This window comes from Macrotis lagotis, chromosome 1, assembly GCF_037893015.1.
Source record: "Macrotis lagotis isolate mMagLag1 chromosome 1, bilby.v1.9.chrom.fasta, whole genome shotgun sequence".
NCBI classification, from domain to species: domain Eukaryota; kingdom Metazoa; phylum Chordata; class Mammalia; order Peramelemorphia; family Peramelidae; genus Macrotis; species Macrotis lagotis.
In genome coordinates, this window is record NC_133658.1 from 63,811,090 (window position 1) to 63,827,600 (window position 16,511).

General features: G+C 40.4%; 1 protein-coding gene across 1 annotated transcript in view; it reads right to left on the reverse strand.

The window, feature by feature from the left end:
* Positions 1 to 481: 481 nt before the first annotated feature.
* The window catches only part of CES4A (carboxylesterase 4A), a 45,799-nt gene continuing 29,769 nt past the window's right edge, over positions 482 to 16,511 (reverse strand). The window contains exons 9-15 of the mRNA XM_074214568.1: positions 15,321 to 15,359; positions 13,228 to 13,368; positions 11,094 to 11,174; positions 9,021 to 9,189; positions 6,522 to 6,653; positions 3,101 to 3,173; positions 482 to 3,018 (exon numbers count right to left, since the gene is read on the reverse strand). Coding sequence (XP_074070669.1) covers positions 2,844 to 3,018; positions 3,101 to 3,173; positions 6,522 to 6,653; positions 9,021 to 9,189; positions 11,094 to 11,174; positions 13,228 to 13,368; positions 15,321 to 15,359 — 810 coding nt within the window. The 3' untranslated portion in view covers positions 482 to 2,843. The remainder of the gene's footprint in view (positions 3,019 to 3,100; positions 3,174 to 6,521; positions 6,654 to 9,020; positions 9,190 to 11,093; positions 11,175 to 13,227; positions 13,369 to 15,320; positions 15,360 to 16,511) is intronic.

Consider the following 16,511-nt stretch of genomic DNA (forward strand, 5'->3'; position numbering starts at 1 on the left):
AACAGACCTTTCCTGCTGACCTTTTAAATTGTCTTGGACTAGAAAATTGTTTCCCTTTGTCTTTTTGTGGGTTCTACTGCTCTAAATTTATTTAGAGCCATTTTTAAAAGTTATTTGGAGAGGTTTTGCACAAGTTCCTGCCTTTACTCTTCTATCTTTACTCCACCTATCTTAAAAAGCACAATAGTTTTCCATTACATTCATATGTTACAAGTTGTTCAGGTCTCTTCTCCCAATAATTTTTTGTTAGATCTACATGATAATTGTATTATTAGCATTTGTTGATTAAGAAAATATGGAATGACAGAAGATATTCTACACTTGTAATGCTTTTAAATGAATTCATATTTTATTAATCATAACATTATCTAAATACATTTGAATAATAGCAATATCCATTACAGCCAAAGATAAAAATTATAGTGCTTGGGATATATATTTGAGATATGTCTTTTTAGACCCTTTATAGTAACTCGTGTATTACATGGAGGGAAGGAGGATTGCATAGCCCTTCCTTTCCCCCTGCCCCAACCTGTGGTCTTCAGGAATCTGAACTCAACCAGCTGGGAATAACTGTTTAATGTCCTATGAGCTCATGCTTCAAGAACACTCCAATTTTAACATTCTTTGATTTTTAGGAATTATATTTTTAGAGCTCAGAGTTTTTACTCATTGCATGCCTTTTCCACCTCCAGGCCTTTGCCCACTGGCTATCCCTGTACTCCCCTCCATCTTGAGAATTTTGGGACTCCCTCTACATGGATATTCACCTTTCTACATTACCTTATTAATAAATTAGGCCTTTTTAGAGTCTTTTAAGTTTCATGTGCTCTCTGCTACATCTTCCTACCTCCCAGGGTTCTGTATATACAAGCAGTTGTTCCAAAGGAGAAAGGACTCACTGGGGTTTGGGGAGTTCAGAAACTTCATAAAGGAGGCAGTGTGAACTGGGACTTGAAGGATGAGTAAGATTTGGAGAGGCAGGAGATAGTGGGAGGAAAGAAGTCATGGGCACACATGGTACCTGCAGGATCCGTGAGGGGCCCATTGATATGAAAAGTTAGTGGTGAGCAGAAAGGAAAGATAAGGTTGGATTGTTGTTGTTTAGTCATTTTTCAATCATGTCATTTAGTTTTTTCTTGGCAAAGATAATAAAATAATAATAAAAATAAAAAGTTTGCCATTTCCTTCTTTAGCTCATTTTATAGATGAGGAAACTGAGGCATATAGGGTGAAGCAACTTGCCTAGGGTCACAGCAAATAAATGTGTGTCTTCAGATTTGAAGTTAGGTCTTGACTCCAGGCCAGTACTCTATCCAGTATATCACCTAGTTACCCATATGAGGTTGGATAGGTAGCGGCTAAAATCTCACCTTATATAAGAAGTCTTTCCCAACTCCCTGCAGTTTCATCACCTTTCCTCTGCTAATTTTCCCCAATTTATCCCATGAATAGGATTGTTTGCATGTTGACTCCTCCATTTGATTGTGAACTTCTTGAGAATATCAGTTCAGTTCTCTTCACACTGCCTAGCACATCATTAGTGTTTTAGTTTATCCTTTTTCCTGGAAGAGGACGAGGACATTAGGAAGGTGATATCAGGACATACAAATGGATTGGATTTAAGTGAGGAAGAACTATGCAAAGCCATCAGCCTCACTTTCTCCTCCAGAGCCATCTGGATTGGGTGGCTAGATATGGATCAAAAGAATTGAAGATGACCCTGGATTCAGTGGGAGACCTATGTCTTTTTGAACTAAGGTCTTTAATAGATCTCAGTTTGACTGAGGCAATGCCCATGCAGAGATTTAGGCTAGGTGAGAAATGAGGCAAACACTAGCCACTTTTACCTAGCCAAAAAACATTAAAACAAAACAAAGAGGGGTGGCTAGGTGGCATAGTGGATAAAGCACCCTCCCTGGAGTCAGGAGTACCTGGGTTCAAATTCTGTCTCAGACACTTAATAATTACCTTGCTGTGTGGCCTTGGGCAAGCCACTTAACCTCGTTTTGCCTTGCAAAAACCTAAAAAAAACCCAAAGCAAAACAAAATACTATTTGTTTGGGTCCTGATTGGTTCAGAATGAGTGTAAATAGCAATTATTTCTATTTTGGCCAGAAGCCTTGTGGATCTTCCCCTACCAAATTGATTGTTTTTACTAGAATAGTAGAAGCAGTTATATAATCAGTTATATACAGTTACAATCAGCTTATATAACAAAATAAATTAAATATAACTTCTATAAACTAGATATGTGGATATGTGTGTATAGTGAATTATGTTCTTTTTCCTATTTCCTCAGGAAAATACTACAGAGAAAGAGTAGCAGCTCCAGCATAAGTTTTTAGGAGATAGTCTTTGGTGCTTATTAAATGAATAACCCCAATATTGTATTAAGGAATTTAGATTTACCCTTGTAGACAAGAGAAGTCATTGAGGTTTCTAGATGAAGAAAAGAAGGTAAATTAAAGACTAGTAGAGGTGGGAGGAACATCAGAGATCATATATATAGTATAACTTCCTCATCTTACCAAGGAGAAAAAGGTTGTTACCAACTCAGCAGGTTGTTATTTGGTTAAGATACCTCAGCTAGCAAGTGTTTAGGCTGGGATCAGATATCAAATGAGTACAAAAACCAGTGACCTCTCTTTTCAAGAACCCCTAAGTTGTCAACCTCAGGAGGAACTCAATTTCCCCTAATGTTTCTGGTGATAATTCCTTTGTTCCCCAAAGTCTGCTTGGATTGCCCTCATCCCCCAGTCTTAGGCAACCAGGCTTCCAGGAATTCCTTTGGCTTTTCAGTTAATTTAGGCTTAAGTCAGGGTCAGCAGCACCACCAATATTCAAACTTTCCCTCCATGTTGATTTTGGATCTGGTTCTGCTTTTGAATTCTTGTCCAAAAAGTCATCTCTTTCTCCTTCAGTTTTATTCCCACCTTCTGTTCTAAGTCTAGCAGTAAGTACTTCTCTTCCTTTCCATAGAGTGGCCATTCCATCAGACCTTGGCTGTTGGGGTCCCTGAAGTGGAAGAGAACACCATCAAACATTAGGAAAGACCTTTTATGCTGGCCCCTAACCTTAAGGCTCACTTTGCACTCACCCTTTGCGGGCAAAATTGGCCCAGTATTTCATCATATTCCTGCTGAGTATTTTCTCTTCTTCTTTAACAAAACCTGAGGAAAGAGCCAAGAGAAGTGTTGAGAATGAGGGTTTGGTTGGAGGCAAGAGGAAGGAGCATGTCGCAGAGACGGTACTCTGAAGATGATGACCCAGTCAGATTCACAGGACACATATGTAGACAAAAGCAAGGCAGCTTGTAAAGTATAATTGAAAAGTATCTGCCAAGACATTTTCTCCTTCCATGAAATCTGCACACGCCCTCCTTCCTCCCACCCTCAAGTATGAAATCGTGCCTCTGGTTTAAAGCATTTGTCTCCAGAAAAGGTCCATGTTAATGGTCCATGAAAATGTGTTATGTGGGAGAGGAAATTGGTTAGAAGTAGAATTACAGACTCTCAGAATAGGGAGGGAGAGTTGGATCATAAATTTGGAGTTGGAAGAGACCTGGGAAGTCAAACTATACCCCCTCATTTTATAAATGGAGAAACTGAGGCATGGAGAGATAAAGGGACTTGCCCAGGGTTACATAGTTAGTAGCTGAGTCAGGATTTGTACCTAGATCTTACATGTTCACTTTATCCACTCTATTATGTTGTCTCTCTAGTCCAACTAACATTTGGAGCACATGAACCTGGGACTACAAGCTTGCCAGATGATTTTCTGGCCTCCTTTTAATGAAGCCCAGAGATGGGAAAATCTCTTACCTTTCTTTCTTTCTTTCTTTCTTTTTTTTTTGCAAAGGCAAACGGGGTTAAGTGGCTTGCCCAAGGCCACACAGCTAGGTAATTATTAAGTGTTTGAGATCAGATTTGAACCCAGGTACTCCTGACTCCAGGGCCAGTGCTTTATCCACTGCGCCACCTAGCCACCCCAATCTCCTATCCTTCAATAATAATATTTAGCATTTGAGGTTTGCAAAGTTCTTTACAAATATTACCTTAGTACTATTGCTTTAGTATCTGTATCAAGAAAAACTCAAATGGGGTTATGGAGATTTAGATAGGAATGAAAAGGACAACAAAGTTAAATATTATAACCCAATATTTTAATACAACCACCCAGAGTGGAAGGGGCTATTATTATTGTTTTACAGATGAGGAAACTGAGGCAGATAGCGGTTCATTGACTTTCCCAGGGTGACACAACTAAGTGTCTGAGGTTGGATTTGAGCTCAGGTCTCCTTCCCTCCAGGCCAGGGGCTCTATCCACTGAGCCAGTATTTGCAAGAAGCAGCTCATTTTGTTTTCTGCTAATTTTAATTGCTAGGTACAGAAATCTGTATCCCTCTGATTTTCATCCCTTCCACCTCTTGGTTCAAGCAGAAAAAATAAAACAAATTCCTTTCCCATCTGATTAAATCTTTTTATCTTTGAAGAAGTGACTGTGTCCTTCCCTAAATTATTTCTTCTCAAGACTAAACATTCCCAGTTGCTTAAACTGATTCTTGTGCAGTACATTCTCTAGACCTCTCTTTGGGCTGGAGGACTTTCCCACCCTCCCAATTCCCAATCCCCAGCTGTTAGTGCCTTCCTGCTGAGATCACCTCCCACTTCACATATATGTTAAAATACTGAACTTGGTTGTCTTTTTCAGTCCTGTCTGAATCTCCATGACCCCGATTAGGTTTTTCTTGGTACAGATACCAGAATAGTTTGCTATTTACTTCTCTAGCTCATTTTACAGGTGATGAAATTTAGACAAACCAGGTGAAATGACTTGCCCCCAGATCACACCACTAAGTGTCTGAGAGGCTGGATTTAAATTCCAGAAAATAAGTCTTCCTGACTCCCAGCCTGGTGCTCTATCCACTGTGCTACCCAGCTGTCCTCCCATTTGAATGTGATCTCCTTGAATGCAGGGACCTTGCTGTTTTGCCTTTGTATCCTTTGTAAATATTTGTTGACTGTCTGATGTTGACCATTATGATTACCTCCAGACTGTCCATATCCAACCTAAAATGTGACCCTCTGTCCTGGTGATAATGGTGTGACCAGGGCAGAGTTTAGTGAGATTGTCACTTCTCTTCCTCTGCTGCCTAAGATTATCTTGGCTTCACATTTCATTGATTCATTTCAGTACCCATTACTATTTTATCATGGAACAATTAATCCGACTGACTCTTCTTCTGAGGACTAGGGGGAGGAGAAGACAGATAGCCTGACCTTGAGGACTTTGGACCAGACTAGATAAAGGATGGATCTAGGACACAGGTGAGCCTGAGTGAGCAGACTAGGGATATGGTACCTTAAGCATCTGAGAGTGCAGTTATAAGGCAGAGTGGGTGAGAATATAAAAGAAAAACCTTGTCTAACTTGGGGAAGAAAGCACTGGACTTATAAGGAAACTGGAATTCCAGAGTAGCTATACCACTTAGAATTCTGTGAACTTGGGTCAGTCATTCACCTAGGATCATGGAACTGAGAATTAGAAGGATGACTTTAGAGATTACCTAGCCCACCTCATTTTACAGATTAAGGAAGTTAGAGGAGAAAGTCACACAGTTAATGACAGAGCTGGCTTTTCCGAATACCCTTCTCATCTCCTGCTTCCTGGTTTCCTTGACTTCCTTCATCTCCCAGTTCTGACTTTCTTTTATAAGAATTCTGTTCTGATCCCCTTTAGGACTACTTTCCTCTGAGATCACACCCAATTTAGCTTATAGCTCTATCTTAATTGGTATATAATAGTTCTCATGTTGTTTCCCCCATTAGATTATGAGCTGCAAGAGAATAGATTTCTGTCTTTTATCTTTCTTCTACCCCCAAGCACTTAGCACGATGTTTGGGACATAGTAAGCATTTAATAGATACTTACTGACTGTCCACTTAACTTCTCTATCTGGGCCTCAACTGCCTTATCTATTCAATGAAAGGGCTAAATTAAATAATTTCTAAGGCCCCTTCAAGGACAATCTATGTTCTAACATTCTCTCTAGCTCTGATTCTCTACTCTCAAGTTCCTCCCTCCTCTGACATTCTATACTCTATGATCCCTTCAGGGTTAACATTCAATGATTCAAGATGTCTGTTTTTGTTGGAGGATAAGTGGGAGAGCAAATTGCACCATGTACCTCCCTCCTTCCTTAGGATCATCTGGTAGGGCTACTTCCCTCTCTCTAACTTGGCTACCTCGCCAAACCACTTCCCAGCAGATAAGTCTATAGGGCCCTTGATTCATTGTCTTTTCTCTTGGGGGGCTTCATTTAAGTGTCTCCACTGACCTATGCCTTTCCTGACTTTACTGACACAGAAGCTATAACCCCGAAAGTAAGATGAAGCTCCCAGACCTTGGCATGGGGCACCCAACCTTCCTCTTCTTACCATGGTGCTTACTACTCAAATAAGCCCCCTTTGCTTCCACCCAAATGGCCAAAGGGCTTTATTACTTGAGGGATAACTCACGTTTTTCAAGTAGACTCCCAAAAATGAAGGGAATCTCATCACCATGGTCAGACACATCAGTTTTGGTTTTGATAATGATCCCAGAGGGAGCATGATGCTGGAACTCGTAAAAATAGACTGGAAGGCCAGCGTCTGTCAGGATATAAGACCAAATAAAAATCTCTTACCTCTTGTGACATTTTTAAAGCTTACAACATGTTTTCCCACAATGACCCTCTGAATAAGTACTAGTCTTTCCAGGAACTCAGGTCCAAAACCTCAAAATCATCCTTAAATCTCATTCACCTTTACCAACCACACGCAATCAGTTGCCAAGCATTGTTGATTATACCTGTAACTCATCGGACATACTTTCCTCCTTCTCTTCTCATGTAGCACCAGCCTTCAGCAGGATCCCCTCCCCATCCTCAACATTGATACTAAATTCATAACCCTCATACCCAGCTCTGATCATATCATTCTGCCCATCAAACATCAGAGACTCCTTAGTCCTTGTGAGCTAGCTCTCCAGTTTGGTACAAGTTCCTTATGATCTGGATCAAATCTATTTTTCAATTGGCTTCATTTTGCTTCCCCTCACACAGTCTATGTTCTGGTTAAAGTGGTCCAACATCCTGCTCCTCATTCATAAGATTCCATCTCCTGTCTCTGGGACTTTACATAGGTCTGGAATAGACTCCCTCCTTACCTCTGTAAGGGAGGTGTTGTTATTATTCCCAATTTACAGATGAGGAAACTGAGACAGACAGGTTAAATGACTTGCCCAAGGTCACACAGCTAGTAAGAGTCTGAGACTGGATTCCTGACTCCAGCCCAGTCAGCATGCTAACCAGTGAACCACCTCACTGCCTTTAGGGTCCTTAACTCCTTCAAAGTTTAGTCACCTTTTACAAGAGGCTTTTCCTGATCACCCCAGTTGTGGGTGCTCTCTCTGCCCATAGATTACTTTGTACATATTTTGTGGGCAAGGAGGTGGCATAGTGTATATAGTACGATGCCTGGAATTAGGAAGACCTGAATTCATATCCAGCCAATTACTAGTTATGTGACCCTTGAACAAGTCATTTTACTCTGTTTGCCTCAGTTTCCTTATTTGTAAAATAAGCAGGAGAAGGAAGGAGCAAGCTACTCCTGTATCTTTGTCAAGAAAACCCCAAGTGGGGGGGAGTCACAAAAAGTTGGACATGATGAAAAAAATGATTGAATAGCAACTATATATATATATATATATATATATATACAGATATATCTATATACATAAATATATATTATATTTACTTATCTATGTCCATATTATTTCTTCCCAGTAAAAGGTAAGCTCCTTAAGGATAGCTATTCTTTGATTTTTGTCTTTTAACACTTAGCAGAGTTCCTTGAAAATAGTAAGTATTTAATAAATATATATTGCATGAAGGAAGGAATATAAGTGGTATAAATATTATCCCCTTCTTAGAGAAGGAAACTTGAACTCACTAAGGTTAAGAGATGAAGCCACTTGATTTTCTAGGATCATATAGTGAATGCAGTTAGAATTAGGATTTGAACCATTTTCTGACTCCAAATAATCTAACACTCTCTTCACTATAATATAATGCCTCTTGAAGAAAGGGACTGTGGTATGGGCATATACCTACCTTATTGTAGGTTTTATGATCATTCCTAATCTGTGGTAACTATCATTCAAGACCCAGCTCAGGCACCTTTCTATGATTCTTACTATTTTGTCCTATAGTGATCTCTACTTACTTTTTTTTTTTGGTTTTTGCAAGGCAGGGGTAAGTGACTTTCCCAAGGTCACACAGTTAGGTAATTAGTAAGTGTCTGAGTCTGGATTTGAACTCAGGTACTCCTGACTCCAGGGCTGGTGCTCTATCCACTGTGCCATCTAGTTGCTCTCTACTTACATTTCTAATAAAACCTAACAAACCATTCATATGTAACATTGCATATTAAAGCTAAACCAGACCTTAAAATGCACAAAGTCAGAACATGGAAAACACATTGTTAGAATTGGAACAGATCTTTGATTATAGCATATTCTAGTGGGAGTGACTTTGAAATAAAGTTAGAGCTAGATATCCCTAGAATGTTAGAATTGGGAGGAACCTTAGCATAAACAGAGAGGGACCTTCAAACATAAAACCTTTAGTATGTAGAATGTTGGGAGAGATTGAGAATATAGACTATTAGAGCATAGATTATAAAATATAGAAGGGAATTTAAGACACAGAATGTTAGAGTTGGAGGTGACCCTATTTATAATCCAGTTCAATTGCCTCAGTTTATACTTCTTGAAATGGAGGCCTTGTCTTTTGCAATAGTATTTTGAATATGTCTTGTCTTCCTAGTTCCCTCTCTGAGAACAAGGACTCTTTCCATACGATTCTAACCCCCCCATCCTAACCAGTGCCAAAGACTGGGTATTGTATTCACTAAAGGTATCTGGTGACTAAATCTGAGCCTAATTTGAGTCAGGTCATTGTTTTGTTAAGGGGTCACCTCTGTGATGACGTGCTGCCTGAATAGATGATAGCACAAAAGTTCCATCTCCAGCCAGCTCCAGGACCTTGTTTCGAGTGAGAGTCAGTTGCCTCAAGTTTCCTTGTTGGAACATAAGGTCTCCTATATACTCTTTCATCACCAGAGGAATTTGGTCTCTGGTGATGTTCTGAAAGGGCAAATGAGAGGAACAAAGTTAAGACCACCTTGGACTAACTCCTTCTATCCCTCTTACAAGCCATGGTCTAAATGAATGCATAGTTAGAATCATCTCCCTCTGCATGGATGTTTATAACAGTGCTTTATTCAGACATAGTCACTGGCTCCCATTGCCAACTCAATAAAACTCAAACATCTTACCTGGCATTCAAGGCCCTCCAGAATGTGGCATTGCCCAACCTTTCCAGTAGGATCTAATAACATTCCTTTCTATATTATAGTGCAGTTGAACTGGATTACACTCTTTCCTCTAAATTTGCCCTGAATATCTCTACCTCCAATGCTTTCAAAATATTTTCTATATCTGCAATGCCTTCTTTCCCCCTCTTTATCCTCTGAATTTCTGGTTGGCTTTAAAAGTCCAACCAAAGGGTCACTTCTCCAGGAAGTTTCTCTCCATTTTTCTGATTGATAATGACATTTTCCTCATTCCATAGGACACCTCTTTAATCATGCATTCATCATATATTGCTGTTATCTCTCTCATGATGTAGAAGAGGAAGACTTAGACGAAGACTAGCATATTGGCTAAATTCTTTAAGAAAGATTTATTGAGGATCATGGACTGGGATTATACAATATGAGCAAGGAAAGAGGAGCTGAGATCTGTCTTTGAGGAGGGATTAACCACATTTATGAAATCATGGTTCCTCCAAACACTGATATCTATAGTTATCTGATGGGCACAGAAATCTGCAAAGCAGGGATTAATTTATCTAAATTTGTTATCTTCTCTAGCACTTTGTGCAGAACACAACACTAATAAACGTTCCCTGTGTCACAGATTTAGAGCCAGAAATGGTCAGCCATGGAGGTCATCCAGTCCAACCCCCTCATTTGACAGATGAGAAAATAGACTGAATGTCCTAGAGACTCAATGACCAAGGCCACAACAGATAGGAAGAAGATTTAAGGTCCAAACCAAGGCCCTCTTGACTCCAAATCCTGTGATTTTTCCTTTAGTTAGATCCTGATTGTTGCAAATAAGGAAGTGGTCACAAAATTCAAATTTGCATTTTTCTGTTAGACTGGCACCAATTTCCATATTTTACATAATTACAATTTTGAATACTGTGAATTCAAATATATGTAACCACTTCACAAACTAATACCTAGCTGTATATCATGCAGCATCTCCCATGGTTATTAATTTAGTTCTAATGACCAGAGGAGTAGCTTTACAGAAGTCAACAAACATTAATTAAGCATGTACAAGTACTGAATACTGAACTAAGCTGCTTTACAAATATCTCATTTGGTCCTAAAAAAGCAAAAGTGAAAGGAGAAGGGGCTGTCCCATTATGTTGGTACTGAAGTCATCTCTGCCCTTCTCCTCTTGCTCCATCACTTCCTTAGGCCAATGACTGCCTAAATCCAAATCTTCCTAATTAAGGAATTAGTAGCAACACTCAGCTTAAGTTCAGTCGTGACACAACCTAAGATTGGCTGGAAAGCCTGGGAGAAGACTCGTAACTCGAAAGAATATTAGACATCATCTAGTTCAATTTCCTTAATTTACAGGTGAGTAAACTGAGGTCTGGAGAGGAGAAGTGATTTGTCCAAAGCCCCTCAGTTCTCTGACTCCAAGGTTCCTTTCACTCTACCAAACAGAAGCAGGTGAACTTTTGTCAAATGAGGCCTCACTAGATAGAAGCACTCTGGACTCATCAAACTCAGTGCTCTAGAAGGAAAGTAATGTGACTCAAGTTTCCAGACAGTCTTATGTTCACAAGATTGTAGGTTGTGGAATGCTCATCACCAGGAGAAGTGACTCCCTGATTTCCTCCCCATTCCCCCCATCCCCATACCCCAATTTTGTCAGGATGTTCCCTGTCCCAGAACATCCCTTCTTACCAGGATCATGGTGAACTTCCCTAGTAGGTCAAAGATTTGGGGTGGCGTCATTATCTGAGGGTTGAGTGAAACATGCATGATCTGAGGATGAAATGAAATCTCTAAGATGACTGTTAAAAATAGTGCAAATGTAAGTGCATATAATGAGGGTGAAGACACATAAAGAGATTTAGGAGAGAGTCTGTTCTTTTTGAGAGGGACTAGATTCCACTTTTCTCGAACTGGAAGAGGTTTTGTAACCATAGGATAAGATCTGACTCTCTCATTTTACAGAAACAGAAAAGAAACCCAAGGGGGTAATGATTTACCTCTGGTCACATAAGTAGTGAGTAACACTGTCAATGTCCATCCCACTTCCATTACATAGACACAGAAAGCCCTAAGGACATACCTTGCCCTAAGAACAGAGGTGCTCTGGTGAACATTTAACAAGCACATCAAAAACATTTCAAAGTTTAAATTGTATTATTAACATTCTTCATTACTTTCATAAATCTAGACAATCAATGAAACGATAAATCAAGCACTAATTTGGAGCATTTGCCAATTGCAGAGATGCAACACCTCACACTGCAATTTTAACAATGAGCTTTGGTGCTGGCCTATCCTATTCCTTTCTAGAAGCACACATTCCAAGGGATTCCAAAGACAAAAACTAGAAACATCTGTCTTATAAAAGCTCACATTTCTTTCTTTCTTTTTTTTTAACAGGGTAATGGGGTTAAGTGACTTGCCCAAGGTCACATAACTAGGCAATTATTAAGTGTCTGAGGCCAGATTTGAGTCAGGTCCTCCTGACTGCAGGGTCAGAGCTCTATCCACTGATCCACCTAGCTGTCCCAAATGCTCACCTTTTGACACTTTTCCCTACCACAACTCTGAAAGGAATGCAGGGCAAAGATTTTACTGCCATTTTACAGATGACTTGGCCACATGTGACTAGAATTGAAGCCTCTGATTCTTTCTACTCTAATATGCTTTTAATCTATGGACTACTTTTGGAGAAGCATTGCAAGATTAACAGGAGGGAAATGGGCTTTGCTCTATTACCTGGAAGTAAAGGAAGGGGTTCCTGTAGATCCATATGATTTAAAAGAACTTCTCTTCATTGCTCATTGTTACCTAGAATTCTCCCTCTACATTTCACAGTAAGGGAGGATATTAGAAAAAGAGTTCCCTAAACACTAACAGAATGCCTTCTGTGGGGGGTGGGGGAAGGAGGAAAGAATGGGGGAAACCTTGTAAAAACACAAAATAAATAAAATCTTTCTAAAAAAAAAGAAAAAGAGTACTTGGAATACAGAGTATTGGCATGCCATCATCCTAAAATATAAATGGTAGGCAGTGGGAAGAATGCTAGACCAGGATCCAAGTCTTGGTTCTTTTAATCAGTTGTGTGACCTTGGATAAATCATTTCCTTTCTTTGAGGCTCTAGTTTTCTCATCTATAAAATGGACATAATAATGCATTATGTTAATGCTGCTGCATAGAGCCAAACAAATAATGTAAAGAGTTTTGCAAAAATCTACTATATTATGGAAGAGAAAACTGGGATTAATCAGGTTCTTCAGTCCTGAGAGGGGGAACAGAGATAGACCTTTCATTCTAGACGGGGAGTAAGACCCTGCCAACTTCACAATGCAGCCAGTAGCTGACCAGGTTGGATAGAACTAACATTAAGGAAAACTGCAGTCATGCTTTTTCCCCTCAGGAACTTCTGGTCCAGATTGTAGAATCTCAGGATATCAGAAATACGAGGGAGCTGACACAATTAGTAAACAGCCAACTAGAGAATTGAACTCAGACCTCCTGATGGTCAGTTTGCTTTCCACTGGACCATGGTACCTCCACCCATTTTCTTAATATTTCTTTTTATTTAATATCTCCTAATATACTTTATTTCTTTAGACTGTATAATTATTTTATATATTATTATATATACTACATACATATTTTTATAATATTTCTTAACATTTGTTTAATAATCCTCATTTATGTGTTATGAGGCATTGGGATTAAGCTTGGTTGTGCTGATTGAGGAACCTAGGAGTCCCCCTCCCTCTCTCCCTCTCTTTCCCCTCACACCTAACATCTCCTTCCCCCTTCATCCCTCTCTCCCTCCCCATCTCTTACATAAGGGAGAATCCAGTTGAATTCTATCCTGTTCACACCCAGGAGATAGGGGATCTGTTGGAGCTTCCCTTGAGCCAGAAGAGCTTCAGGGCTGTCAGTGAAAACGATGCCATCCACCACAGCAGGTACAAACCAGATGGGCTACAAGATAACTCAAGATTAGTCCTAAACTATGGCAGAGATGAGGTGCTACCTCAGTTTCCCCAAATCAACCTGGCCAAAGTGAGCAGTGGTCCGCAGACTGCCAGAGCCCTCTGGTGGCTTAGGCTACTCCAGCAGGTGGCTGGTGGAAGGACCCCTCCCCACAACCCTCCAGCATCCATTCTACCTCATCTGCTGAAAATGGCCAATATTGGACAGTGAGATCTAGAGCTTACGGTGCCTCATCTGGTCTGCCCTCCTCTCATTTTACAGAGGAAGAGATCCAGATCCAGAAAGGGCAGCACCGTAGAGCTGCCCTGTAGAGAGGTACAAGTTTGACCCACCCAAAGTCACACAGGGAGCCAGGGAGCAGGAGTAGACTGGTCTGCAAATGGGGGAGAAGTCCCTGAAGCATATGCCGATTTTCCCTTCCTAGTTTCAGCCCAGGCAACCATCTGGGAGCTTAGGGGCACACACAGTATCTGATTGAGACAGTGGGTTGTGGGTTGACAAAAAGTTATGGCACATTAGAAGAACTGATAAGGATTGTGGAGCCAGGACTAAATGGGCATAGAGAGGTGGGATGGTACCTGAGAAGTGGTTCTCTTTTTCTTGTGTCTCTATGGTAAGACTACTTCAATCTGCTCCTGAGAAGTCACTGAGGCCCAACAGCCTAATCTCCCATTGTGAGCACATTTCCCCCCTGTTCTCAAATAAGTGAATATTCTGCAAGGGAAGTTTCGAGGGGACCTTGTGAAGGTGGGACAGACAGGGGTTCCATCACTGGTTGAAACTGAATGAGATGGCAGTAGTGGCCACCAGAAGGCTTGAGATCAATGACAGTAAGCCTGACCATTGAGTCATCATGTCTTCCAACTATGCAGCCAATTAGAAAATGTTTTATCATTACACAGGAACAACTCCTCAGGAATGCATGGATAGAAAGGTCTTTTATGTAATCTCTTGGACTGAGACCAGGCAAGGAATGTCTGTGCTTCAAAGGCTAACCCTTCATAGGCCTGTTTACCATGCATACACACATGTGTGTATCATGTACGTCCAGATATGGATGCTAAGATGGGGCATCTATACACATAATATACATAAATGTGCATGAATAAGTGTATATCAAATATACAGGTATATATATATATGATTATGTTAACATGTAGATTTAGATATATATGTATGTATATTATACATGGTTATATATCCAAAATAAAGATATAGATGCATATATATATGCATGAACGTGTAAGCTTATGTGAATGTGTGTACTCCCACAAATGTGTCTCCCTAGAGAGGTAGAAAGAGGTAAATCTGCTGACCTCCAATTTTTCAACTCCAGTTGCCTCTCACATATCTTGACAGTATGTGTAGAAAGAGGTAGATATGCATGGATGTGTTTATATATGTGTGTAGAGCCATTTTATATGTGTGCACAGGGCAGCCAGGTAGAAGAGTAGATTGAGTGCCAGGCCTGGAATCAGGAATCAGGAATCAGGAAGACCTCAGCTCAAGTCTGCCCTTAGATATTGACTGGTTGTGTGACCCTGGGCAAATCATTTTACTCTGTCTCAGTTTAGTCATCTGTCCAGTGAGCTGGAGAAGGGAATGGCAAACCACAACCAGTATCTTGGTCAAGAAATTCCCAGATGAGGTTAAAAAAGAACTGGACAGCACTGAAAACAACCGAACAAAACACACACATACATGTATAATTATATATACACACACACATACACATATATATCTATCTATCTAGACATATAATCATACTCTAGTTAAGACAGCAGCCTTTTAATAGTAGAACCTCCCTGAACCACACCAAGGATCTGAATTGAACTTGCTCCCCCAGGCCTACCTAGGAATCTCTGTAAAGTGGTATTTTTGCATTTGTTCTCTGCCTCACCAGGAATCACTTTAAGGTTTGGAAATCACAGATAACGTACCTCCATGAGGTTATTTTTTAGGTTCGGTTTGAAGAATTTCTGTGGGTGAAGAGAAGACATGATTGAGGTGAGCATTGGGGACTAGCCTGAAATAAAGAAGCAGGAGAGTTTATCCTCTTTGGGAAGTCTAAGGGAGGAGGCTTGGGTTTTGGTTCATTCACTCTGGATGGGTTGTGTGCAATATGAATACTGGAGAATGGGTGGTTTATAGGAGTTGGGGATGTTTCTGAGCAATAAGAGATAAGAGAGGGGGAGGGAGAGGGAGAGAGAGAGAGAGAGAGAGAGAGAGAGAGAGAGAGAGAGAGAGAGAGAGAGAGAAGAAAGAAGAAAGAAGGAGGAAGAGATAGGTATAAAAAGTGGTAGATATGTAAACTGGAGAGGACACACACACACTAGGAGGCAGAGAGATAGACAAATAGGAAAGTGTACAGAGAGGTGAACAGACACACAAAAAATATGGAAAAAGGGATGCACGTTGAGGTAGACAGAGAGAGAGGGGCAGACTCAGAAAGACAAAGACCTTAGAGGTATCCTATAAATCTTAGATTCTAGGAAAACCAACAAAATTTAAAAGGAGGTAGGGAGAATAGTAGCAGAAAAGAAGGAAAAGGAAGGAGAAATTGATTGAAAATTCAACTCAAACACCAAATTACAAAGCCTCCTCCTGTGTTGAGGTCCCCCAGCCAAGGTTGGGGCTGGGATGAAATCAAAGTCAATCAGAAAGTGTTCTTTGATATTAGTAATCACAGCTATCCCCAGAAACCATTGGCCTTGCCTTCCTGTCCCTGAGATGAGGAACAGTGTGCCCTGTGGGAAGGAAACAGCAGGCAGAAACCATGTGCTACCAAGGGCAGGGACAGTGCTGCCTTTGGGAATTATATGGACAAGGGGATGAGTAACTTTGATGGGATTTGGAGTAGAAAGGGATTTTAAAGATCATCTAGTCCATTCCCCTCATAATAATGATGCTTCAAAGGTCAGGGATGGAAAGAGAATTACTATAGGCTACATAGCTTATATATAAACAGAATTGGAACACAGTCTAGGCCCTGGGGGAGAGGGATGATGCAGTTCCTCTCTGTAATGATGGGATCTGATCTCTAGGATACAAGGGGGTTTTGAGGAAGTTAGATTATGAGCCAACTTAGAATCACAGAATAGGGGTTGGAATAGAGTTTGGAGGACTTGATC